This window comes from Trichoplusia ni, chromosome 5 (assembly GCF_003590095.1).
Source record: "Trichoplusia ni isolate ovarian cell line Hi5 chromosome 5, tn1, whole genome shotgun sequence".
In the NCBI taxonomy this organism is placed as follows: domain Eukaryota; kingdom Metazoa; phylum Arthropoda; class Insecta; order Lepidoptera; family Noctuidae; genus Trichoplusia; species Trichoplusia ni.
Window position 1 is genome coordinate 17,660,916 of NC_039482.1, and position 27,040 is coordinate 17,687,955.

The 27,040-nt window shown below is 35.9% G+C and overlaps 1 protein-coding gene across 1 annotated transcript; it reads right to left on the bottom strand.

Moving 5' to 3' along the window:
- Positions 1-140: 140 nt before the first annotated feature.
- LOC113493793 (cytochrome P450 4C1-like) lies at positions 141-27,040 on the bottom strand. Its single transcript, XM_026871814.1, has 9 exons — positions 26,863-27,040; positions 26,061-26,170; positions 17,238-17,328; positions 11,911-12,093; positions 7,892-8,271; positions 7,246-7,314; positions 3,729-3,897; positions 1,452-1,625; positions 141-658 (listed from the first exon to the last, which is right to left on the bottom strand). Exons 1-9 carry the CDS (start codon positions 27,008-27,010, stop codon positions 501-503), a joined length of 1,482 nt encoding a protein of 493 aa, XP_026727615.1. The 5' UTR covers positions 27,011-27,040; the 3' UTR covers positions 141-500.

Below are 27,040 nucleotides of genomic sequence, written 5' to 3' on the forward strand. Positions count from 1 at the left end.
AGCTGTCAGAACATAAAATTGGAATAAAAACTATCCAATGTGTTAATCCAGATTATAAACTCGTTCTTTTGTTTTTGCGTGAAAGAGGAACAAACGTCCATGAATCCATACATAAAAACTTTCGCGATTATAATATTAGTAGGATAGCTCGGAAATGTTGTTAAGGTCGAGAGGACGCAAATCAAACACTAACATAAAATGATTAAACTTTTGGAAGACGGAAAAGTGATTGAGACAAAATTCTTTTGAGAACATGTCCACTATTGTCACTACTTTCATTAAGACAATGACGTTCTTGATATAATTTACATAATTTCTCATAATCAACTTTGTTCCTTCGAATCTTGCATGTGGTTTTCAGAAGACCACCACGTCTTAAAGTAAGACTTTTAAGAAAGCAAGACAGCGAACTAATTGGAGTAGAGCAGCAATTCTCTTCCATACGGCAGCACTTTTACTTGAAGGCCTCAGGAACCGATCTTCCCTTACTAATTGAGCATCTAACGCGAAAGGAATTTAACGTTAATTGGATCGACGGGTCTCAACACGAGGTCTGCCATCAGAGTAGGCCTAAAGCCCTTTACTTTAGGGACCAGCTTGAAGTTACGGACGATCTCGCTCAGGGTAATCTTCATCTCTTGTATAGCAAAGCGTTGACCTGAAGAAGGACAACCTAGATTATAATATGAAAGTCATGTCATCCTAAAAGCATCCTAATTATCGAAATGGTAAGGTACTTTTTTGTCATACATTACTACCTATTTCGTAACTTGGTATTTATGTTTTAATAGTAGGAGAACGCGTAAGAACGGACTGTGCTGTAAACATTTCTAAGAAATAGATATTTAACAAGTAGCTCAGACTACGGAAACTTCATAAAATAAGACGATCGTATTACTCAGGAAACTAATAATAAAACAAAAATGAAAAGTAAAGACTTCACAAAGCTCCTGTTCAAGAAACTAAAGTTCAAAAATAATAGAATTTCTTCAGAAACTTTACTACACATAAGCACATTGACTTGGTTTCTTATAGTGAACAGAAAATATTTTTAGAACCGAATTTGATGCTTAGTATATTTTTCATAAATAACTGTGCTACTTGGTTCAGTCAGTCAACACGTCGACATATCCTATACTATACCCTACCCTCAACGCGGGTAATTAGTTACGTCATAATCATTTCTTTTACTCTCCCAAAAGCGTGACTTACGTCACCGACGAAAGGTCCACCTCCAACGTCACTGAGAACGCTATTTATCTGCATACATTATGACCGGCGTTGTCACTCCCGAATAGGCCTTCTTAACCACCAGCGCAAGTGGCAAAATCAGAAAAACTAACATGGCTGCTGATTCAATCATCTGTCATACATGTTAGAGGCGACTGGTGATGAAGATGAATTATTTCCCTAAAATCAGCCTGATTAAAAAGGTCTGTTCCAACACTCACCGATGCAGTTCCGAGGTCCAGCGCTGAAAGGCACGTAGGCATATGGATGCCTCGCTTCTCCCTCCAGGAACCGGTCAGGTTTGAACAGCTCTGGCTCGGGGAACAGCTCCGGGTTCTGGTGCAGCAGGTAGATCTGCACGTCTATCGTGGATCCTTTCTTTACAAGGAGATCGCCTGGTTAAGAGAATGGATATTAAGGGTATTTTGTATTGACAGTAGAAGTCAATCGCTTCATGATCACTGTTTGACAAGATAGATGGATGGAATATTCTTTATTGCACACCACATAAGTACAGGAGTTTATAGAAATAAATAGTTACATGGTGCCACAATGGGCGGTCTTATCGCTAAAAGCGATCTTGGACAAGAATTATCATTTGGATTCAGCATTTCAGGTGTTAAACAAACACCGCAAAGGAAACAATACCTAATATTTCACGTCGAAGACTGGTGTTTTTAATTTTTTATTTATTAAAATTGTTAAAATATTAAGAAAAAAAACATTTACTAAAAAATCAATCTTCGATTATATTTACCGTAATTTATTGTAAACTCAAATATTATGTTTTTTATTTTTTCGCGTAACAACTGCAAGTTATAAAATGACCCTGCGTGTTTCAGCAACTAGTAACCTTAGCAATGGTCATTTGATACCGACAAACAAACATTATTGTAACTTAACTGCACTCTCGCTAACGTTACCTAAACCAGTCCGGATGCATCCCAAAGGAGAATTTAAACCACAAAGACGTTAGCAAATATTCCTTGGAGATAAATTTCAGGTCGTTGTCTTTTGTAACCAAAAGTCATTAAATTAAATTAACTGAATACTAAAGTATCTTTGTAACTTTTTCTAATGCATTTGACTGGCCGATTATACTTTTGTAATCGACTTGCTTCTTTTTGAAATAGTTTAATGGAATTTATCGTCCCTTATTTCTAAGATAGACTATTATTCGTGCATTACTAACTGTTATCTAAGAAATAAATTTAATCCTTGCGGATGCATGAGGTGTCAGGTTTCTTAGTTACTCAATAAAAATGTGAAAGAACATATCGTGAGGAAATCTAAATCCCAAATATCGGATAATCAGAAAAAAACCAACCGCTGCAATGTGCTGTCTCGGTTATCAATTTCTTCAACTATTCCTATATGAAAAGAGGCCCATTGAAATGCACATAACATTAAGACACGCCCTTTTATGACGATTATATTACAAAACAGTCTTCTTTCATCCATTATACAATTCTGCAGACTTATAACATTTTATTATAACTCTCAAAGCTTGCAAGGTTTCGCGAAAGACAAAGGCGTCTTCATATTATTTGACACTAAGCTCTATACGATAATGTATTTTAAGAGCTTTGGAAAGAGGGCGGGCTGGAGACCAAAGTAAATGAGAAAATTGTGGTTTAAATTAAGCTTGTTACTCGGGATTGTAGCCTGTTATTAGAATAATAGAGAACTTAGTATTCTCTTTTGTTATTTTTATTCGTTAACATTTATTAAAATAGCATCTAGATACACTTAGGATAATAAGAATATAGAATAAAATTAAATTTACGAAGGGCCAAAATTTGTAATTGCGTATTTTGTTTTTTAGCTTATTTTAAGTATGGTTCTGGTGTTTAAGCTTTTTGTTTTCCGGTTCCAAAAGTCATGATTTTAATTGAGGGGCAATTTATTGGTAACCGTAACTAAGAAATATTAAAATAATGCATTTAAATAACTTTGACATTAAGACGTGAATCGCTGTAATCTCGAAAAACGTTTCTTGATCACTGTACCGCTTACACCGAGGTCGGCAACAGACATAAGGATTTGTGGAAGGTCTCCAGTGGATAGCGGGTATAAAGTAAATATCGAAGACAGCTCTGAACCCTCGCGGCCATTCTCCTTTCAAGGGAATACTCGATTTATTTCTTGAATGTAAAAGTAGTCGTTTCATTTCTACTAGTCAAGGTTGAACTGCTCTTGTTAAAAGGCAATTATGAAAGTTCCTTTGATCTGTTGCTGAGTTGGATTTATATTGGTTTTAAAAAGAATTGGGAAAATGAATTAAGTATTGGAGCTTACTGAAACAATCAAAAGATTTTTTAATGTCTCGTATTAACAGCCGTATGAGGATAACGAGTAAAATGCCTGGTTTTGTCATTATTAAGTAAATTAAGAGACAAGATAAATGTTTTAAAATGTCCTTAAGTTTCCTGTTGTTCACCTATACTGCTGCAAAAAAATCGTTAAAGAAACTTTTTTGAAACAAAAATGTCACTTGCCTAACTTAAAATCTTCGACTGCCTCTCGTCCTATGATCGGTACACTTGGATAGATCCTCAGGATTTCTTTGATGACAGCTTCCATATACTTCATCTCCGTCAAGTCAGCCAGGGTTACGGGCCGATCAGCACCAGCTAGGATGCTCTGCACCTCTTCAAAAACGCGCTCCTAGAAACGTACCTTAATGAGAAGAAGGATACTAGGACAAAACGCGAAGGCTTTGAAAAAGGATTTAGCCAGTTTGGCTAATGGGTATCGTGTTGCCCAGATAACTGGGTTAAGGAGGTCAGACAGGTATTCGCTCCTTGTAAAACACCGGTACTTAGTTTCATACGGCTAGAATAGAGGCCGACCCTAACACTGTTTAACATCGATCTTTATTTTTAGTTATTTCTTGAAATAATGGCCGCAGAAATAAATCATCTGTGATCATTTTATCCGTCTAGCTATCACAGTTCATCAGATAATATACAGTAATACAGTAACTGGTAATGTACAGACAGTGGTGCCTTTAGGTAAAAACCAAAAAACAAATCCCTCCTGCCTTCAAATTTTTCAATATCTTTATCACACGCTGTCACAGAATATTCAATTTCAGGAACTTTCACTGGAACCACATTCCTCGATATTTCGTAGCTAAAATTGACCCAAAAGCTACTCAAAATTCGTAAGAGATGAACGTTCCAGCGTACAGTGCAAACAGCCATACAACGCCGGACACATGACACGGTTCAAGAGGCCCGACCTCGACGGCAAAACGGTTATCCTTCATTTCGCGTGGCGAATAGAATTTCATTTCAATTTCCTCCAAAGCGCAGCTTTCATTAAAGCGATTTATTTCACTTATTCCACTCTGTTTGAATATTAATATTAAATGCTGCAATGATATTAAATGTTGTGTTTGTTCGGTTTTACGAGTTTTATGTTATGTTGTTTATTTAGTTTATCTAAATGTTATGAGACATAATCCAAACATACCTATAAGCGGTTGCTATAAGCACTAACGGCTCTGGCAGAGGGGTCTATAAAAACATGACTAAAACTTTTAAACGCTTTTTCTCGCGAATACACGGACAGCCGAGTGGTATAGCGCACTACGCCTAACCCTATTTGCGCGACGTCTCGCGGGTTCGATCCCCGAGTAGGACAATAGCATTGGTGTGATCCAGGAAAATTTGTGTGGATCTTTGTGTTTATTAGTCACAATTTTTATTTTCTAATTTATTTTGGATTAGTAAATAAATTTAGACGATGACATAAAACACCAACCACTATTACATATTATTACAAACCATTTCAATCCCTGCCTTGGTCTAGCTCTTAGAAAGCTGGAAAAGACTCAAATGACTCAAAGAACTGGAATTCAAGTGACTAACGAGTTCTAGTCCTGAAAATGTAATCAAACCTGAAATGGAGACTAAAAGACTCGAGTTTCATACAACACTACTTATTTGAGTAGGTAACAAATTTAGTAAGAGTTTTACAAACATGATTGTAGCACTCTTCTTGATAAATCAAAATAGGTTGTTTCGTCGCAATAAATAATACTTGTTTCGAATTACAAACTCCACTTCTCTAGTCGTATATTTTTACTACTACGGCTAAAATGAAGGTCAAAAGCTGCATGTGCCTGTATCTGACAGGATTTCAGTATTGATGTGACTGTCCGTCCTTCCGTCACCACGCTAAGGCTCATGAACTATGGTAGCTAGACAGTTAAAATGTTCATAGGTAATGCATTTCTACTGCCGATATCTAAACCAAGATACGTTGTTGTTTTTTTTCATTTGATTGTAATTTTACTAAAGACCTTTTGTAAAATTATGATCAAATGAAAAAACTTACTAAAAGATACTTAATTTAATTCAAAGGCAAAAGCTTACTAACGGCCGCTTTCTATATTCGATCCCGAATCTAAGATTCCGATCAATCCAGATTTTACTCAATCCCTCGATTGAGCTTGAATCTGCATTTCATTAATCGATCTCGTCTCAAAATCCATCGAAAAAAAACGGATAGATCGCCCTGCTAAACGTTTTGTTTTACGCATGTGCAGAAAAAGTACTTCAGCGATTATTAATGAGTAAAATGATGGCTTTGTTCTTAAAGCTTATCTATTTTATGAATAATCACTAGATATTGCAAAAATACAAAAAAAAAAAGATTGGGAAGTCGTAGCGGTAAAATACTATAATTCTACCTCAAGATTTTCTAACACATAAACGACAATAAACGTTTATTGATGAGCAACGGAACGTCAGTCAATCGAAAAGTTGTCAGTCAGTTTGACATTAACATAATATATTTTAAAATCGCAAGTTTATTTGTTGTTTGTTTTTCCGATGTCTCAGTTATAGAATAGAATACAGCGGTAATATTCGAGCGCATTTAGAATAAGTTCACGCGCCATCTGTCCAAGAAACTGTATGGAGTGTATCCGTTCTACCTACTCATGGATCTCACTCTGTTTGTTCTGAGCATGGTTGGCAATGATCAACTGTATATGAGACGGGAGTTTGCACTGGTCGTCTACTTGGTGAAGGTGCTTCGTGGAGTGGAGAATCACCCGGAGTGGGCGGAGAAGCCCGCACCTACTGCTGGTTCCTACCGCGAGAACAAATTTGCTCGCCAAAGCACCTCTTACAAGAGCTCTCCACACCACCAACTTCTTCAAAATCAGACTGACGTGTTTATGTGTTTTTAATAATGTAATGTGTTTCAATTTTTGTTTAGTTTAAGTTCTTTGCTGTCGCATTAGGGTAAACCCTGTAATGATACTTCATGATTTTAAATAAATAAATCAAAACGAGAATATTATAATCGTTATCTATTGATTCCAGTATTACAGATATTGGTAAAAGTGTACTTAGTACACAAAAACTATAATACCGAAAGCAAAAAAGTTTAAGCGTCAGCTTATGCTTAGCAATCCAAAAGAATTACTGAGCGCTGGTCTTCAGCTTAAATCCTTGACCCCCGTTTACAAGTAAAGTACAGAACAACCACTCGATACCTACATCACAATCAAATTACAAATTTTAAGGACAGAGTTTGTTCTACTTCGCTGTCACTACTATCCCAGTCCAATAGCTGAGCTAATACTTCAAGATCGCTATCACTATCACTTGAAAATATTTCCATTTTCACAGATTTCTCAGTACAATCCGTGAAAAATTGGGGATCGCAATTATAGATCAAAAACGTCAAAAATCGATTTGTCAACACCAGAGATCGGTTATAGAAAACGCATAACTGTCACTTTCGTACAAATACCAATCTAAAATCTCGATCCGCCCTCCCAAAGATAGATTGAAGAAAAAGATCGAGAAAACGATCCATGGATCGGTTATAGAAACACTAAAAGTTGGAAATGGATTCAAATGTCAATCTCGATCCGTAAATTAGGGATTGAGATCGAATATAGAAAGCGGCCGTAAGAGATCTTTTTGTGAGATTCACATTGGATGTACGAATATGTAATTATTTGAAATATAAACTGCAAACAATGGATGTTACCTGCACGTCTGCGTGATCAGCCAGTAGCATCAGACCGAAAGTGATAGCCATTGCTGTTGTATCGTGACCCTGGAAGAAACAGATTATCAATTTCACCATTCAAGCTTAGCTGATAAGGTACATATTTATGTAACTACTTGCAATCCCCACGCTGTGGTTTATCAGATTCACTGCCAAACAGAATTACAAACATGCATACAACTCCCGCCTTTATACTATAAGTGATTAGGGTTACAGTGTGATAGTGTATTTTTTAGATGCCAGTAGCACCGCAGGTGTGCTAGTCAACTCTTCAAAAAACTGATTCAACATAGAACCTCTTATCTGAATTTATTGCCATGTAGAAAAATCCTTTTTAACTAGGGTTCTCATGAAAAGATACACTCGCAGTCAATATTTAAGTTTCTAATCCCAGACATTTGGGCTCTGCGGTGTCAAAAAGTAGCTAACGAAGTCTTGCAGCGTTATTCGAAAACAAAATAAAGAGCAAAATAAATAATTTCAGCTAAAACAGCCTATCCTTTTGAGCATGAAGACGAAGCAAACATACATACACATCTTCAAAATATTAGTGAGCCTGCCACCAGTCTTAAAGTAATACACTTGCAATAGTGCATTACGGCAAGAAGCATCTTAAAATGTGTACCTCAAACATGAAAGTGTTGACTTCATCCCGGATCCCTTCGATATCGATCTGCCCTTTCTCCTGCGCCTCCAGCAGTAGATCCAGCATGGCCATTCTCCTCTTAGTCCCAACGCCATCGACTGACTCCTGCCTCTGAAGACTCTGTTTCTGAGCTCTCTCTTCTTTCCGTTCTGCTATAACCTTGTCGGCGAAAGATCTCACTGTCTCCAAGTACTGTGCGAACTGCTTGCCGTGTGAGGACAGGTTGAATATTGTGTCGTTGTGCAGCCAGAACCTCGTGGTCCTGCTCAGTGTCGTCATCCCGATCTTAAGGATAGCAGCTTTGTAGTCCTTTGCGTTTGATGTCTTGTCGCTGTCCAATTTGGTACCCATTGCCGTTTCTGTTGGATAAAACGGTTTTCAGTTTATTTATTCATTGAAGGAGAAAGTTTTACTGCATGGATAGCCGAGTGTTAGCAGTCTCCACGCAATTCACAGTGCGTTACGTATCGTGGGTTTGATCCCCGCGTAGGACAATCGTTTGTGTGATCAACGAAGGCTTGTCCTGAATCTGGGTGTATTTTGCATGCGACTTAAGTGTTTGCGAAACGTTCCTTAACACAAGGACTAAATTGCTTAGTGCGGGAGTCGGAAAAAAACAAACAAAACCTTTTTATTACTTTTTAAGTATAGTTTGATTTGCACATTTATCGGTATCTCGAGATGAAACAAGGACGGAAATCAACGAGATTTAATACAGTTTAGAATCAAATAGTCCACTTGTGAGTCCGTCTTACCAGTAAAAGTAAAATGGTTATTTGGAAAAGTATTATGCAGTAAATATTGTGATATAGTACCTACATTTAAACGAAAAAAGAAACGACGATGGATAATTTATTTTTATTAATTCTATCAAAAATACCTACTATCCTTAAGTTTTAATTTCAAAACATTAATCTAATTGCGAATGAAGAACGAATATACCAGAAATATGTAGATCATTCAGAAAAGTTTAATAAATAAGGAAAACCACCGATACTGTCAATACACGTGGCAATTATGAGTTGTCGACTAGAAATAGACATTTGAACAACAATAATTGTTAATTAAATTATATGACGACCTCCGTGGTCGAGTGGCGTATGGGCCGGTTTCAAGGTGTCGCTAGCTCTGAGGTCCCGGGTTCGATTCCCGGTCGGGTCAATGTAAAAATTCTTATTTCTACATTGTCTCGGATCTGGGTGTTTGTGGTACCTTCGTTGTATCCATAACACAAGTGCTTTCGCAACTTTGGGTTCAGAACAATGTATGTGATGTTGTCCGCATTATTTATTATTATTTCCTAGCTTTTAGCCCTGTACAGACCATAAGCTACACTTCATTCACCGTTTTCTACCTAGAGTTAACTTTTCATTTTTTTATTGAAGAAGTCCAGCTGTCTATCTGAGAATGACGTTAAAATTCCTGGAACCCTAAACAAGAAGTCCTCTTGTGATCTATTCTATTACCGTTGACCACAAACCAATACATGACAAATTTTAAAATAAAAAAGACTCTTTAAAGTAATATTCTCACCCTATATTCTCACCCCGAAACTTTTTGATATCTCAATCAATTTTTATCAAATATATCTAAGAACACTCGCATAAATCACTTTGCAAAACTCACTTAATTAAAATCTCTCAATCCGTTCACAGCTATGATGCCTCAGACAGACAGAGATGTCAAAAAATTTAACACCCCTCTTTTTGCATAAGGAGTAAAAAAGAACAGAATGTAGATGTAGCGATACTTATATATCTACTTAACTTCTACAATACATAATATCTACCTACGTTACTATTATCTTAGTTTACGATCTCGAGTTCAGTCAATTATGGTGCAATTTAGTAATAATCATAGCTCGATACGGCAAAATAAGAACATAATATAATACGCAGAGAATATTAATGTTTCTAAGAGGTTGATGAACTTCTTAAATCTATTTTAAATAAATGCAACGGTGGATGGATTGTGTGAAAGACGATATGGCTGTAAAGAGAGTTTCTTGTGAGATGACGGCCGATAGGAAGGTATGGAAGAAGACTACATGTTGCGCCGACCCCAAATAAAATAATTTGGATAAGGGCAGGGGAATGATGATGAAATAAATGCAACGTCACGTCTTTATCGGAATTACCCGACTAGTTTCATTTAAGTCCGAAACTAGTCGGGCAAACCTGATAAATCTTAAACTTAATAATGAATCACCTTTACGAAAGTTTCTTAAATCTACTTATACCGCGAAAGTAAATTTGTGTGTTTAATTAATCTTCCCACTGGGAAACTATTGTAAAGGTTTTGATAAAATATAGTTCTTAGGTAGTTCATAGCCTGGACTTATACAAATGGTCTAGGGAGGAGAACATACCCCGCCAAAACCAGCGAAGCGTTACGGCTTACTTATAATTATTTTCCGTTTTAAACTTAAATTTTAATTCGATATGAAAGATATTTCAGTAGGCTTCACTTTTTGTGAAAAAAGGCTATATTATAACTTTTACATACATTAATAATTTACATATACAATATATCCAATTATCCAACGACGGTACATTACCATTCTCCTCCAAAACATAATTTCGGAGTGAAACAACCATGTTTGACTGTAATTAAATCAATTGAGGAGCTTTCTCCGCAGATAAGACCCTCTTATAATATCAGATGATTTTACTCTAAATTTGATTAACCTTAAAGGGCATGTTATTTTATGAAAAGTTAATAGCTTTGAATATTTCGTAAGATGTTGAAGAAGAGTAATGATTTCATATTTTATTAAAGACATTTTGTTATCTGTATCTTACGAGGTTATGATCATCTACGGCCGCTTTTAAGTTTAAAATATACAACGCGATTTTTTAGTCTTACAAAAGCAGCCCAGTTCATGTATCCAATGACTAGAACACGTTCATGATAAAAAAATAGGTATTTATGAGATTTGAATAAATTTAAAATTCAATTTTTATTCAATATTATGATGCAATTCGTACTTATTATCCTAGTTGATGATAAAAAAATAATAATTGCGCCTAGGGGTATTTTACGTCGGATACATAAACTGGGCTCCTTTTGTAAGACGACTAAAAAATCACCGTGTATGTAAACTACTTTTTTTTTGGTTGGGTGGGAGAATTCTCATAAACCCCTCCTTGATGGAGAAAGGGTGTGTCAGAATTACTGACTAAACCTGAAACGCCGTGCCACATCTCTTGCGTTAAAAAAATTAATTTGCCCAGACATGTAATGCATACAGAATTAAAATAGTACATTTATGCAAGATCTTAAACAAAAGTGGTTCCCGACATGTGTGCCATTTTCCTAATAATACCTGCATCATTTCATGACGCAAGAAGCCCTAACCTAGCTACCCACCTTCTGAACTTTGACTTTGTGTTATATAAACGGGTACTAATCAAATTTCTATAACTATGCAAACATGCGTGCAAATATGTATGAAAATTACTTTGAAACCTATTGACCTAGTGCTCGTAAGACATATTCTTTATTCCCTTACTTTTCTGATTGCTCATGGGACTCGGCAAGGTAGCGGTATACATTTTTGTACTAAATTGTCACGTAAGTCTCGGGGTTTATAACACGGCCGTTACCGCAGAACCTCTGTGTGTCTAGGCAATAAAATCACTACAAAACAATTCTGAGACAATTGGTAAAAGGTCCCGGTATTAACGCGTCAATTCCTTTGAATCGTCACTTAGTAATATTATTGGATAGTTTAATAAACTTTCTAAAAAAATAAGCTGATAAAATCTGTTTACAAATTAATTGACTACTCGATTTCTTTCTACTTTTTCAGAATAAATACTATAATCGTTTTACTTGTTTATCGTTCGGGTACACAACGAAACGAACGCTTTGGAAAAGAAAGAAAAAGGTAATTGGCACTACGATGTGTAAAACAGACAGCATTACTTTAATACGCGTACCTAAGGCTACAGACACACGCCAATACAGGTTTACAAGTATCTACAAATACCACTTACCACAAATAGTGAAGAGTGTGAAGTCACTGACCATGGGCATCACATCTAGCGCCTCGCCATTCTTCGTCTTCAGCATTTCCACCATATCCTGCACCTTCTCCTCCATGATGATGGAGAAACTCTTCAGGATGTTAAAGTGGAAGGTCGGAGTCAGGATCTTGCGGCGCGCGTGCCAGTGCGCTCCTGATAACAAGTGAAAAGGTATTGTTTATAGGGTAACAAAAGGGTTTGGCTGTCTGTCCGTCTGTCTGTTTGTCAGTTACCAGGCTGTAGATAGAGAGTTCAAATGTTACAACAATTCAACAAATATTAATAAACGTAAAGGTCGAATTTGGTGCAACCACAAATTTGATGGGTGATCATTTTTTTTGCAAATTTGAATTTATTTCGTATAATGACAGTACGGAGCCCTTATGTGTTTTGAATTTAACTCGCCCTTCACGAGCTTTTGTGTAAAAGTGGTCAGTAGTTAAATATTTTTTAGGTTTAAGTAAATTAAACAATATCGAGTCCTAATAGAAGTAAAAATCTGTGAATTATTTGGTGTCAAGTCGATTGACATTATAAATTGAAAACGAATCTCAGTAAAGAACTAAAACACCCTCGGCAAACCTCGCGCACGAGAAAAAAACCAATTAAACTTGTTAAATAAAGCACTTATTTATAGATAGTCTACGTAAACTACACGTCAGCTGGTATAAACAAGACTTTACAAGACAGCCGAAATTTAGCCCTCAAGCAAAATGAAATTTTGACAACTGTCAGCATTGATAAAAAATGTTCAGAGGGAGGTGACAGGCCAAACATAAAAAAAAGAAGACGACTCACTCATTAAAGAATTTAGGCCTTGTTCCGCGGAAAGTTTAAAAAAAAACGACTCTCGCATTCAGGAATTTAATCCTTACATCGCGGGGGGCTTTACAATCACACAACTCACGTGCACAAAGACACCCAGACTCAGAACAAACATAAGTGGATCACTCAATTGCTTGTCCTACGCGGGTTCGAACCCGCGATACGTCGCGCTCAGTGGGTAAAGTGGGTTTGGCGTGGTGACCTCAACCACTCGGCTATCCGTGCAGTCAAGATTCACAGTTATCAAGACACATGCACAAAGACGCCCAGATTCAGGACAAGCATTCATTGATCACACAAACGCTTATCCTACGTGGGGATCGAACACGCGACACGTGACTTCAACGATTCGGCTATTCATACAAGTCAAGTCACTGGAATATCGAAACAAAATTTCAATCCCATACATTTGAGCGTGTGACGCAAACTATTGTAAGAATATCCCCTGGCTGGACGGTCTGGCTCGTATAAGTTATTTTGGAACAAATTGTAAAGCCAAACAAGTTTCTAATTTACAAAGATCACAATTCAATTTGTTCGCCTACGCAGTTTATTTAAATAAATCAGTTGTTAACACTTGTGATCCTTCTTAATAAAGAAACAATATTACTGAGGGATGAGTGTTCATTCAATTAGGATACAAAAGGATCAAATCATTTTCATTCTAAGAATTCAGTAGCTAGACAAAAAGAATGGTAATAAAACTATTTTTATAAATTCGATAAGTATTTTCAAAAATCCATTCATTCATTGTAGTGTTGTGGAAAGAGATGCCGCTCTACGAAGTGCAGCTTGCTGTCTCGCTTCTACAACGGCAACAATTATACTTAACAGGCGTTAGTGGCGTTAAAATGTAAATTTCCCCAAAGCAGACAAACTAAGCTGTGTATACAGATTCAAAGCTAGACAGAGTAAAAGTCGGAAAAGCCGACCGGCTTTTGTCTTGCCCAAGATAAGCTACACGTAAAGCCAGCGTAAGTAACGTCAGGTCTTCCCTACCGTTGAGGTCAAACTACAATACCAGTGGAGACGAAGCGACTTTTAAAGTTATTTAAGATTTATAATTTTCTTTCTCTAGCCCACTGTGTCCCACTGCTGGGCAAAGGCCTCCCCCATATCCTTCCACGACTCTCTATTCTGGGCCGCATGGAACCAGCCAAACAACCAGCAAGTTTTATAATTAAAGTTAGTAAGTAAGTTTAAAATTCTCAACATCGTAATGCTCATTACGGTTGAGATTAAAATCAAGCAAATTATAAGTATTAAGACTTATACATATAAGTATTAAGACTTTGATTCACGCCTCAATAGGCTTTGAATGACTATAAGACGATTCGAGTTTTGAATCACTAAACAAAATAACATTATGAAAATTTATTCTGTAAATATTATACACCATCGCGAACGACATTTCCTATCTGACAACCCTGAGAAGAAATGTTGAAAGAAAGGCAGAGGTTGAATGTTTAAAACTTTAAAATGAAATACTTTATTTTTTAAAGTAAGTATTTCAGCTATGTAAGGCTAAATCCTTGGCTGGCCATTGAAGCCCGCAAAATGGCTAAAATAAACTTATAACTTTTATACTCTCCTTTGCATATTCTTTCTTATAAACTTTAGGTTCTCAAGTGGATTTCGAGAGGAATTACATAGCTTTCTGGCTTAAGGTTTTATTCACTTACTACTTGAAATCCATTTTTTGGTAAACATTTCTACGAAAAAACGGACCGCTCTTAAACACAGGCGGCGTTAGAATTATTGAGCGTAATATTCGATATTTGATAAAACCTAGTGTGTATTACAGTTTTGACGCTGACTTTCAAAAACTGTGTTACGTAAACGTGCAAACGTGTGTTTCGTTGTTTTCTATGTCTTCAATATACCTTTTTTGTGGACAAATTACTTATAATATCATTTTATTTATTTGAAATGACCCTACGTGGCAATATCGTCATTGTAGAGAAGATAAGGCAGAACAGATTGAACAATTTCAATGTGGTTTGTTTTATATTAAATGTGAATTTCTTTCCGAAATCAGTCGGTTTCTTTTTTAATTTTATTTTTATCGTCCCTTAAGGCAAGAATGGTAGGTCTACACTGCCTTTGCCGATTCGTGGTCAACAATAAAAAAGTATACGATGGCAAATTATTAAAAAACTGTGTAAATAATTATTCTGCATTCTGCAGGCAATGTTGGGGAAGTCAATTTGAACATAGGTTATTGTAATCCATCTTCTTTGTTTCGCAACTCAATACTACATTGTGCTCTCCACAATACACAGAGTAACATTCGTACACCGTATCGGCTGTTGATCACTTTTAAATATTCAATTGCTATCGTCCTAACAATAGTGTCAAAGAAGTGTACAAATAGGCATACTTAAATTGTTATTCTCTGTTGGATTAGATAACTGTCAGCTCGAAAAACAATTATTATTTATTTAAACAATATCGAAAGATCAAAGAGCTATGCCTTTGGGGTTCTTGCGGTAAACTTAAACAAAGTATAAATGTTAAGAAAACGAAATAGTAATTGTTATTTTTCATATGGTATTAACGCGTTATATAAACATTCCTCAGCGAGCTATGGAGAGGGCTATGCTCGGCATTTCTCTGCGGGATCGAATCAGAAATGAGGAGATCCGTAGACGAATGAAAGTCGCCGATATAGCCCGTAGGATTAGCAAGCTGAAGTGGCAATGGGCGGGCCACATAGCGCGAAGATCGGACGACCGATGGGGCAGAAAAGTTCTGGAGTGGAGACCACGTACCAAGCGCAGCGTTGGACGGCCACCTGCCAGATGGACCGACGACCTGGTGGAAACCGCTGGGTCCCGTTGGATGCAAGTGGCAATGAACCGGTCGCGCTGGAGAAATTATGGAGAGGCCTATGTCCAGCAGTGGACTGCTATAGGCTGAGATGATGATATACATTTTAGAGACCGCACACAAAAAGTAAAAACGGAAGATCCCTTAGCCCATCTGTCCGACATTTTAGAACAAAAGAGGAGTACTCACATTGCATTCTGAGTAAACAAGTTACGCTATTTAAGTAAATAAAGCTGAAGTATACGAAGTCATTTAAGAACGTTAACTCAGGCGTATTTATCTGAATGTCCCGAATCATGATTAGACTCTGGTCGGGTCCGAAACTACACAGTTGGACGATCCCGTTTAAAAAGCGTGAGTATACTATTCTTAAACAATTATAAATCCATGTCCCAAAAATAAAAATGATAATATGATACTAAGCTGGCAACTTCAGCCACAGTGGGCTCAATGGTTAAAGCATTAACTGGCCGGTTGGTCTAGTGGTGAGTGACCCTGACTGCTATACCGGAGGTTCGATTCCCACCCAGAACAAAAGTTTGTGTGATGAGCACGATCATTTGTTCTGTTTCTGGGTGTAATTTATCTATAATATGTATGTATTTAGAAATATATAAGTAAGTTTATCAGTTGTCTGGTTACCATAACACAAGCTCTGCTTAGCTTTGGGATCAGATAACCGTGTGTGAGTTGTCCCCGGATATATTATATTAACTATTAACGGTAAAGACCTACAAATTAACGACAGAGAAGAAAACTGATATCTAATACTTAAATCACAAAAAAAAAAAAACTTGACAATCGAAAACAAAGAAGCTCCATGTTATTGTGTAAACTTTACGATAGCATAGAGAATAGCTTCAGCATTCCAGACATCATCAAATACCTTCCAACTTGCTTTATTTTTGTAACCTTTTCATTAGGATATCTTTTACATTCCATTTATGAAGCTTTCTCTATTTACGAGTAGGTATGGTTTTAAAGGTCCCTAAGAAAAGAGTCAAAGCGGGACGGAGTATTACTGAAAATCTTATGGACCGTAATTCATACCTGATTAGACAGTTAACTTTTTTGCAAACTGTTGTTACAGTCATTAAGTGAACTTTGATAACCAAAAAAAAATGTTGGGTATCAAAGTTCAAATTTATTTATCTGTCCTCAACCGATTTGTTTTTTTAAGCCTATGGTACAGTGGTACCGTACCAGTCAGACTTGTAAGGCTTTTTTAGAGTAAATATTTGTAAAAATCATGTTAAATTTGAAAGTTGGTTTCAAAAGTACGTAATAATCCTACCCTCAAACTGGATGTTTTACACAATCATAAACCCTGTAAGAAGGTGCAACGTTTGAAGTTGATATGATAATACAGACGTAGTTATAATTAACAGTACGAATAATCGAATTGTATAAGTCACCACGCCAAACCCACTGAGTGAGACGAGCCGCAGCGCGGGTTTAGTCCCCGCGCAGGACAAGCGTTTGTGTGATCCTTAAATACTTCTTTTAAAGTCTAAATATCTTTCTACATGTGATTGAAATACCCGTCTCAAGAGAATTAAATTCCTTAGAGCATTCCGGCACACACGAACTCTCCTTTTAAAAAAGGAAAAGAAAAATGTAAGTACCCTCTTACTAGTACTTACCGGTGCTCAGAAGTAATCCATCCCCGAGCCAGTCCTTCAGGAACCTGTACACTATACTCTTCTTAATATTCTTCGTATGCGAGAGCACCACCTACGTAAAACAAAAGAATTTCAGATTTTATTAAAACTTCAAACAATTTTAAGGTGTTTTTTCTTTAAGTGACTTCACATTTTTCGTTTTGGCATGCTTTCATTTCTAAGACTGCTTGAAAATACACGTTTATATACTTAGGTTTTTTTTATATTTCGTTGTTTGAATGTGTTTAAGTTCGACTGCTAGCAAAGTGGTTGAGATTACCACTCATACCACAGAGATACCACATTAGCATTAGTGTATTCTGCAAATGATTTTCAGAGGCTGAGTGTTTTTGTGCTTGTATCTTGACTGTTTGCAAACCCCCCGCGACACAAAAATTTAATTCCTTAGTGCGGGAGTAGCATATTTCTCAATATGTTGGAGTAAGAGTAATTCCTCATTAATAAAATCGCAAATTACTTCGGCCTGAAACTACATGGACTGTCGCAATTAGGAACTCCTTTGGTCTTTATCTCGGTCTTTTTATAGAGCTAGATCTTTTTCTATACGAATATCTGTGCTTATAAATAGGAATACTGTCCAAAAACAACAGCCTGTATTACCAAAAGTCTAGTGATATCGTGACCCTTAGGAGCCATGTACGATCAAACAAAAGAAAGTTTTAGGTTACAATATTATTCACATATGACGGTCCCCCAGCACCATTTCACTGCCCCTTAAATTACAGTTTTAAAAGCGAGACGGCATTATACACGACGTGGAGCGACTTCTCCCTTCCACAGCGGGAACAGTTTTATCAAGAACTGGTGCTACGTACACATAGCCGAAAAACTTCCGAGACACATTATTCTAACCTTTATAAATTCATTTACATAATAATAGAGTCTAATAGAAGTTTTTATAAGTGGTCCCTTGGGATGTGAAACTGATAAAAACCTTGTCAAGTGCTACTCGGCTTCTCGACACAGAGGGTTCCGTACAAATAAACTTACGATGAACGAATCGGTTAGGTGACACATATTTTTTGTAGATTCAATCCTCAAATTTATTTCGATGCAACCAACAAATTTGTGACCGTAACCAACGTTGCTTAACCTCGATCTTTATATGTCAATATAGCGTCAGACGAAATACATTATCGGTGGAAATTTAAACTGTCTTAATATGATTAGTTTAAGAGATACAGCCTGCTGAGGGATGGACTGACAGAAGGCCGGACAGAAATTAATACGACACCGTTTACCCTTCGGCTACGGAACCTTAAAAAGAATAAGTTAGTAAAACATTCGGACCCTTATCGTTGGTAAAATTAAGGACGTGTCCAAGTGAAGCGTATAATGTGACACTTGGACACATATTGGTGTTGAACTACGATAGTATTAATACTAGAAAACGGTCTAGATGGTAGCTAATGTCCGTGTTATTTTGTGACATTTACAAAAAGAACATGTATTATTCGGCCTTTGCCTAAAGGGATTAGGAAAAAAGATAACGATAAAGTTACAGGTACGGACAGTTAGATAATTTGATGAAAAAATTGGTTGAGAATAAAATCGAAATTGTCAATTTTGTTGGTAAAAAAATTCGTTGAACTGAAAAGTATTATACCATTCTTTTTAAACAGTTATAAGGAAACAAAGTTTCTAACAAGCGGGGTTCAAAGACACACGAACAAGAACAGTGTTTGACTGATCAATAACTGAGGGTTCCGCAAAACCCACGCGTATTTATCGGGATTGCCCGACTAGTTTCGAAACCACTCGAAGTCCTTAATCATGAGCTGATGCAGAAACGCGAGTCGAATTGCATATAGACTTACTTTGTCGATCAAAAAATTATAGACATAACAACGTAGCTTACGATCTTAATTTAGAGTTTATTTTTGTTATAACGGCATCAAGAATACATCATTTGTTAAAAAAATACTACTTTGCTTACACCACTTCCAAAATATAGCCTGTCGAAAGACGGAAAGACAGCGGTGCCTCAGTAACAGAGTTGCTTTTTTACCCTTTGGGTATATAAACTCTTATAATAATTATAAATAAATAATAAATAAATAAATAATAAATGCGGACAACATCACATACATTGTTCTGAACCCAAAGTAAGTTGCTAAAGCACTTGTGTTATGGAATTCAGATACAACGAAGGTACCACAAACACCCAGACCCGAGACAATGTAGAAATGTGAATTTTTACATTGACCCGACCGGGGATCGAACCCGGGACCTCAGAGCTAGCGACACCTTGAAACCGGTGCGTACGCCACTCGACCACGGAGGTCGTCAAATTAACAATAAACAATTTTGAAACACCAAAACGGTTTTGTTACGATGGATTTTACAAAACAAACGAGTGTTAAACTGTTCCGGGTATTTCGAACTCAATTAAATTCCGAAAATAAAGCTTTATTGGAAAAGTTTAACAAAAAACAGAGTCCCAAAAAAGGCAATTGGGTATTTACGTAGAAAAAAGAATCAGTCCGTCGAATAGTTTTTTAAAACATATCGGATGAGTATTTTTTCTTCTTAATCGCATAAATAAAAAATTAGATGAAAGTTGAAATCTCGTGTGACGTCACTTATCAGTACACATTTACGCGACGTTTTTAACCCGCTTCCATACGTTTCGCCACCTTTGGTTAATAATTCAAATAGGAAAAAAAACATGTCTAATATTTTCTCTCCCTTAGTAATCTTGCCATGCATTAAACATTCATGACTTGCTTGACAAAGTTGTAGCTGAGCTCGCCATCTGTCAACTCGAGACCGGAGCAGAGTGCCCTTGCAATCTGGACAAAATATCGTGCAATAAGGTCTTACCTAGTTTATCCTTCTTCTTACTAATGTTATAAATGTGAAAGTTTGTGAGAATGTATGTTTGTTAAACTTTTACGCAAAAACGGCTGGACCGATTTGACTGAAATTTGATATGTAGATAGGTGATACTCTGGATTAACATAGAGTTTGATTTGATATAAAATTTTATGTTCGCGCGGGATCATTTTCGATAAATAGCGGGCGGGCCTACATACCTCTACATACGGACCACAGCAGGGCTTCAAATATATGCGTTTTGTGTCTTCAACTTTAGTAGGTACTAAGACATGTCAAATTCTAAAAGCAAAATAAAAGACATCTTTCAATACTTATTTGTCGTTTAGATATCAAGTAACAAATACAGACTCAAGGTTCGTTAACCTAGACAGAGTATACATTATTAGAAAACTAGAAAATAAGTATAAAAAGTCGAACATTGCACTCTTTTCTTAGATCATTTCTCTTGGAAATCCAGTACCGTTGAATCAAGTATGAAATACGATGTGAATGTATTTCGAGTGAACTTTCGAAAAAGGTAATAAACACACCGAATTATAATCATGTTGAATTGAAGAGTCTTTTGTCTTGTCTTCAATATTGAATTCATCTATACTTCTATACTTAAATATATAAAGCTGAAGAGTTTGTTTGTTTGTTTGAACGCGCTAATCTCAGGAACTACTGGTCCAAATTAAAAAAATCCTTTTGTGTTGAATAGACCATTCATCGAGGCTTCACGCTGCGAATAATAGGAATAATAATAGGAACGAAGATACAATGGAAAATGTGGAAAAAACAGTTCAGGTATAAATCATAACTTTTATCTTCTAACCACGCGGACGAAGTCGCGGGCAACAGCTAGTTTAATATATGTATTTCTTAAAAGATATTTACACTGCATTCTAGGTAAAAGTAATTTTTTGCTTTCAATTTTGAGAGTATTGCAATTCTTTTTACTTAAAGCCTATTTTGAGTATTCTGCTACTTTAGATATTCGTTGATTTTAATCTTTTATTTTAATTACTTTCATTTGAATTTCTCCTAATGGCTGTGTTATAATTTTATTGAAGCGAAATCTTTACTTTTGCAGGCCTTTTGGGATTGCCCGACTATTTATGAAAAAGAAAAAAAAAAGAAATATTAAATTAAAAGGACAAAAACGACCAAGTTGATTGCTTTTTTTATTGTCGAAATGTAGGAAAAACAGTTATGTTGCAATCAATCCGAAAGCTATGATTTTTCACAGTCTTTTTTAGCCTTTCAGCTACATTTTGTATCTACCGACTGTAAACATATTGAAACATTATATTTACACTGATACATAAAAAATAAGGAAATTTTTTTTTGGTGTTTTAATATTAGTCTGATTTATCTGGAATAGCAATTTGGAAACGGGCATCGAGCTCAGTACTGTAGCTAACATTAAAAATACCTATTTTAGGCCTACTGGAATGGATGTCATGGAAGCCATTAGACGATGTGCCCATCCGGAAAAAAAAATCATTTTAATTTTGTGAGTGTTCCAAAATTACAATCAACTTATTTGATGTAACTAAAATAATGGCCAAGAACATTACTCTGGATAAAACTTGAGTTATAACCTACGAAGACAGCAACTGCTTATATAAAATTGCAGGATACTGATAATAATGAGGTCAGATAGACAAACACATCAGATAGTCCCTCCTTGTAAAATACTGGTACCTACTTAGCTGCGTCCGGTGAGACTGGAAGTCGACCCCAATATAGTAGGGAGAAGGCTAGAATGATGATGATGACTGATAATAATACAATATTAAACGGCTGGACGCAGAATTCTTATCAAACAAGGTAGGTATAATGATGATTTTATTGAAAATGATGACGTTTTTAAGATGAAGTGGGAAACGATCTAATCGAATTCATTTTTCACCTCGCGACTCAAGGTTAATCCCCCGACGTGCGGGGCCGTAAAAACTGATAGCTTCGAATGGATTCTATAAATGAAGAAAACACGGGTGAACACTAACTCATATTATAAGAAAAATTCTCAAACGTCACTAGAAGATGATCAGGGATGACGATCAGGAAGGTGACCACCAACTCACAAAGCGATATTATTGCAGTTGTGGAAACGACATCACGCACTACACAACGAAGGACGCAGACTTTTTTCATAAGCCCTCTTTTAAATGTAACTTTGAAGTTAAGTTAAATAAAAATAAGTTCTAGTTGTAAGAAGTTTTTAACAACAAAAACATAAAACCGACTTCAAATAAAAACTACTGATTGAAACTTGATAAAATGTTCATGAGACCAAATCACAGCTACTGATATTTCACGTTAAACAAAAAAGGATCAACAAAATCAGTTCACCCAGTCCGGAGTTCTGAGGAAATGAGCGTAAAAAAAGTGAAGACGAATTGAGAAACAACTCTTTTTTGAAGTGTTTGAGAATTTAAAATACAAAATAAACTAGTAACCTTTCATCAATATGACTAGTGGTCTAAAGGGCCAAAAGATAAGTAGGGATTTCAGGTTCAAAAAGCCACTTTAAAAAACAATGTCAAAAAGGGATGCAGCTTCACAGTGTAATTCGTCGTGCCTCTTCCACAACTGGTCGTAAACTAACATAACATAAACTGCAAATAAACTCGCTTTTGTTTTAAATGCTAAAATATTACAAACATACAAAAAAGAATTTACGCTCAAAGTTTTAGGTTCAGCGACGTTCAGGGTTTAATTTAATTTACATGATAATTATGCTTAAGTACTAAAAAGACATTAATTTTCATATAAGCAGTTTCTCTTTGAAGGATTGTCAAAGCCTTTATATTTAAGCTTTATATTACCTAAGTCCTAAGTCCCATGTCGATAAATAATTATGTTCTAAGAAAACACTAAGCGACTTCTTTGGAAGATAATTGTTTTTATTAACAGTTTTATATTATTTACTTGGTACATCGTTTTTTGACTTAATAGGGTTTTTGCATTTGCTATTTTTAGCTTTAACATAAAAACGTAATCAAAAGTTAAGTATTCTGAAATAATAAAGGACTTCTAAATGATAACGAAATATATTCTCGAGTTTTCAATATTAATATGATTATACTTAACGTGCCATTTAAGTATGTTGTAGTAGCCTTGCCTTGGGCCTTGGCATTGGTTCTATGAATGGATTTGTAGGCATTAAGTGCAGGTGCGATCGCCTCGCAAACAATGTACCAATGTGAATTCTCCAAAGCATTTTTTTTATTATTTTATGAGGCTCTGCTAAAATATTGATTTCAATTTTTATCAAAATTTCTTGTATGATGACGCCTATGCCCAGTTGTGGGACCTCTACTACAGATTCCATAGGTTGGTATTTCAGTAAATATACCTATTATTTCCATAGCCCAATTATTACAAGTAGGTAAACACGATTGTATTTACTGATATGCAAAATCTAACAATTAACAAAACACTCCTAAAAATAATGACACTTATTGAAATAGAGGGATTTCTGCATAAAGCAATAGCGAGGTATAAATAAATTGAATTTCAAATTAACACGCTATAGTTTTATAATTTGAGATTAATAATTTGATTTGTTCAAATCAATACGTACAGACAATGATTAACAAGTTCATAAAAAAAACGAATTCTTGAAATTTTCAAACAAACTCTATTTTAATCTTCAATTTCGAATATTGCCAATAAAATACAATTCGTTACAAAAGCGCACAAAAAAATCTTTAAATTTCAATTTTTTTTTACGATTTACAATATTGCATTTGTTAAATTGCAAAAAGTTTTTTTTTTAATAATCATTATTGTGAGATGTTTGTTCCGAAATTATAGTTCTCCAAATCAGTGTTGTTTAATGAAAACGGTCAGACGTATTACTTAGGATCTGGCTTATACTTCAGCGGCCAACGAACTTAATCAAAAGTCTAAGAAAAACTAAAGAAATATTTATCAAGAAGGTATCTTGTGATTTTCTGATGAATGCGTCTGCTTACTTGAAGTTTTTGTTCAAAGAATTTTGTTTAATTACTGTAATATTCAATTAAATCATCTCGCAATTAACGACTAATTGAAAATAATATCGTATATCATAATGTGCAGAAATATTTCCGACCGTTACCAAATTTCAATTCTACGTCAGGTTTTTTGTCATAAAATTCGAGTAAACATTTAATGTAAAGAAAACAAACCGGTTATATTACTTTTTGTCCACTTTTGTTCTCCCTCTTTTATCTTTAAACGAGCCATTTTTGTATATAATTTCAATCTTGGAAACGGCTCGGACGACTTTCGTAAGTCTTATTTTTTTTATTGGAAGATATTATATCAAGAAATTGGCGATAAGGTAGGCCTAATGTTACCTCAAATTTGATTAAAAAAAAAAACAGTTTTCCTATACACAGCTGTGTTATTAAATCTGACTGTTACCTAAATTAAATAATATAATTTAGACAGACAAATTCAGATTCATTTATTCCAATCTCTGTACAAGTGACATTTTTATATGAATCGCACAGTATGAAGACCGGCACTTAAATAAGTGTCGAGACCAATGACCTCTACAGTCCTTTTTACTCTAAGTCCGTACGGCACTTAAAGACGACTTTTTACCCTGAGTTCTGTTTGGCTTTCAGTTACTCGCTTAAAATTTGGAAGTCAGAAGTCTAAAGTGTGTGTCTTATAACAAAACATTGCTATTTCCAAACATTTTACACTAACTAAAACCCATCCCAAATAGCAGTTAGATCATTGCTCAAATCTTCCATATGTGTGTGGGAAAAGGCCCGTGCCCAGCAGTGGGACATTTAATACATTTATAGATTCGGATTGTTTAGCTCTATATACATATAGTTAGCTTTCTTTAACGCGAGTTCAACTACCACTTTAAAGGGTTCATAGGTGCTCATTTTAAATGGTCTGTTGGCCCTGCCAGGACAAATGTTTGTGTGACGAGTAGGTGCGACAATTTGTTCTGCACATAAAAAAAGATATGAATGTGTTTAGAAAGTCTAGTACTCATAACACACGATTCTTTTCCTTGAAACTAACTTTCGCTGTGTGAAAGAAGTATAAAAAAAATGTACTTATCCCAACAAATTATGCCTGAAACTTTAAGGAAATCGACTTCAAATTCTATAATTCAAAGAATTCCTTGAATCACCTTTCCGAAATCCTTTACAACACAATTTCCGGGTGTTTGTTTAGCAACACAAAGGCTTTTAACGAAATGAAATGCTTCAGGCCAGGCTCGTGGGCTGCAGGGTTTACGGTTTCTTTAGTGGAAACGGAACAATAAACAATCACGGAAAGGGGGAAACGGTGAATGGGCCGATGTTTTAGAAAGTTTCTTTATGGTGCTTTACGAACGTAGTTAACGTATTTTGTTATTATATCTGCAGCGAAGAAAACAGTCAATCGATACCTAAGGTATTTGATGAAGAAAAAATATGCGATGTTTTAGACTACACTGATAGCCGAGGTATATGTCAACAGCACAAACCCACTGTGTGTAAAGTGTCTTGCGTTTCGATACTTGAGTAAGACAGTCATGTGCATGATCCACGAATGTTCAGAGTCTGGGTGTCTTTGTGCATGTGACTTAAATGTTTTTGTAACCCTCCGTGATTCAAGGATAACTAAATAACCTTAATGCGGGAGTTGTTTAAAAAAATGAAAATAATTAAAAAAAGGGTTTCGTGCAAATTGGCTTATCATAAACATTTTGTCTTGAAATAGTTTTGTTGGGAAGAAAATTTTTTTATTGAAACACGTTAACATTTGGTTGTCATTTGGCAATAAACTGGTTTTGAACCGGGTCTGAAGGTCTTCAAGTCGTCAAGTCTTAAATGATATGTTTGGGGGTGTGAAAAAAAGAAATGCCGCTCTACGCGCATATATTGCACTGTCACGCTTCCACAGCCACAATAGCTTTAACATAAGACGTGATGGTAGACTCTCATGAACAGATATCCTCACCTCAATATCTTCAGGTCCAGCAACGTGTAACACTCGTAGTCCTAATATCTTGAACACAAATCGGTTGCCATGTTCCTTCCAGTTGTCCCTTAACAGGTACAGGAATTTATCTGAGGACAATGTTAAAATGCGGCTCAGAAAAGAATAGAATAAAATGGAAAATTCGTATTGAACACGTCTTGAAGCAGTGAAATTATTACTTACAGTATTAAGGTTGTTACAATGGAGGCCTTATTACTAATAGGGATATTATCCAGACAACCTTTGAAAGGACAGGAAAGATAGATTTACATATAGAGGGAGTCGACTGGTTCACTATTGTAAAAACATTTTGTTTATTCGGTTTGTAGCAAAATACTATTCTGGGCTGTATCTGTGCCATTGCTTTCGATTTGTATTCCGAATATCTGTACCAATATCAGGTGTATAGGAATCTTTTACCGGAATACATATAACGATAACTCAATTTCAACATGGAATGAAATGAAATCATTTATTCTGTAAGTAGGATATATAATCACTTTTACATGTCTCCTTTTTTTTAGAACGCTGGAGTCGACATTTCCTATCTGACTACCCTGAGAAGAAATGTCGAAACAAACTCAGGGGTCACAGTCTCTTTTGAAGTACAGACAATTTTAATGCGAATAGATATGCATAAACCAATGCACGGTATTTTTATATGGTGCAATTTACTTTTGACATAGCAGCATAATATATAACATGCCAGCCTTTATCGCAAAGTGGCATGAAGACTTATTCCTATAGAGAGAAGGATTGAACATAAATCATAATAGGCTACCTGGAGGATGTCTGAAGATCTCCCAAGCGTTGCCTATGATCGGCCTCTTCGGTGGTCCCGGCACCTTATCTAGCGGATCTTCGTCATTTTTGAACAGCATCCACAGCACCAGCACCGCGGCCGCGGCCAGCAGTACTTCCACCAACATCTTGTGTTAACTGCGAACAATTGAAACGAA

Excerpts from the sequence above, each read along its gene's own strand:
- LOC113493793 (XM_026871814.1), bottom strand. The coding sequence starts at position 27,010 with ATGTTGGTGGAAGTACTGCTGGCCGCGGCCGCGGTGCTGGTGCTGTGG. Across the intron at positions 8,272-11,910 it reads CACACTCTTCACTATTTGTG|AAACGGCAATGGGTACCAAA; the intron begins GTAAGTGGTATT and ends TTTATCCAACAG. Across the intron at positions 3,898-7,245 it reads CTGATCACGCAGACGTGCAG|GAGCGCGTTTTTGAAGAGGT; the intron begins GTAACATCCATT and ends GTACGTTTCTAG.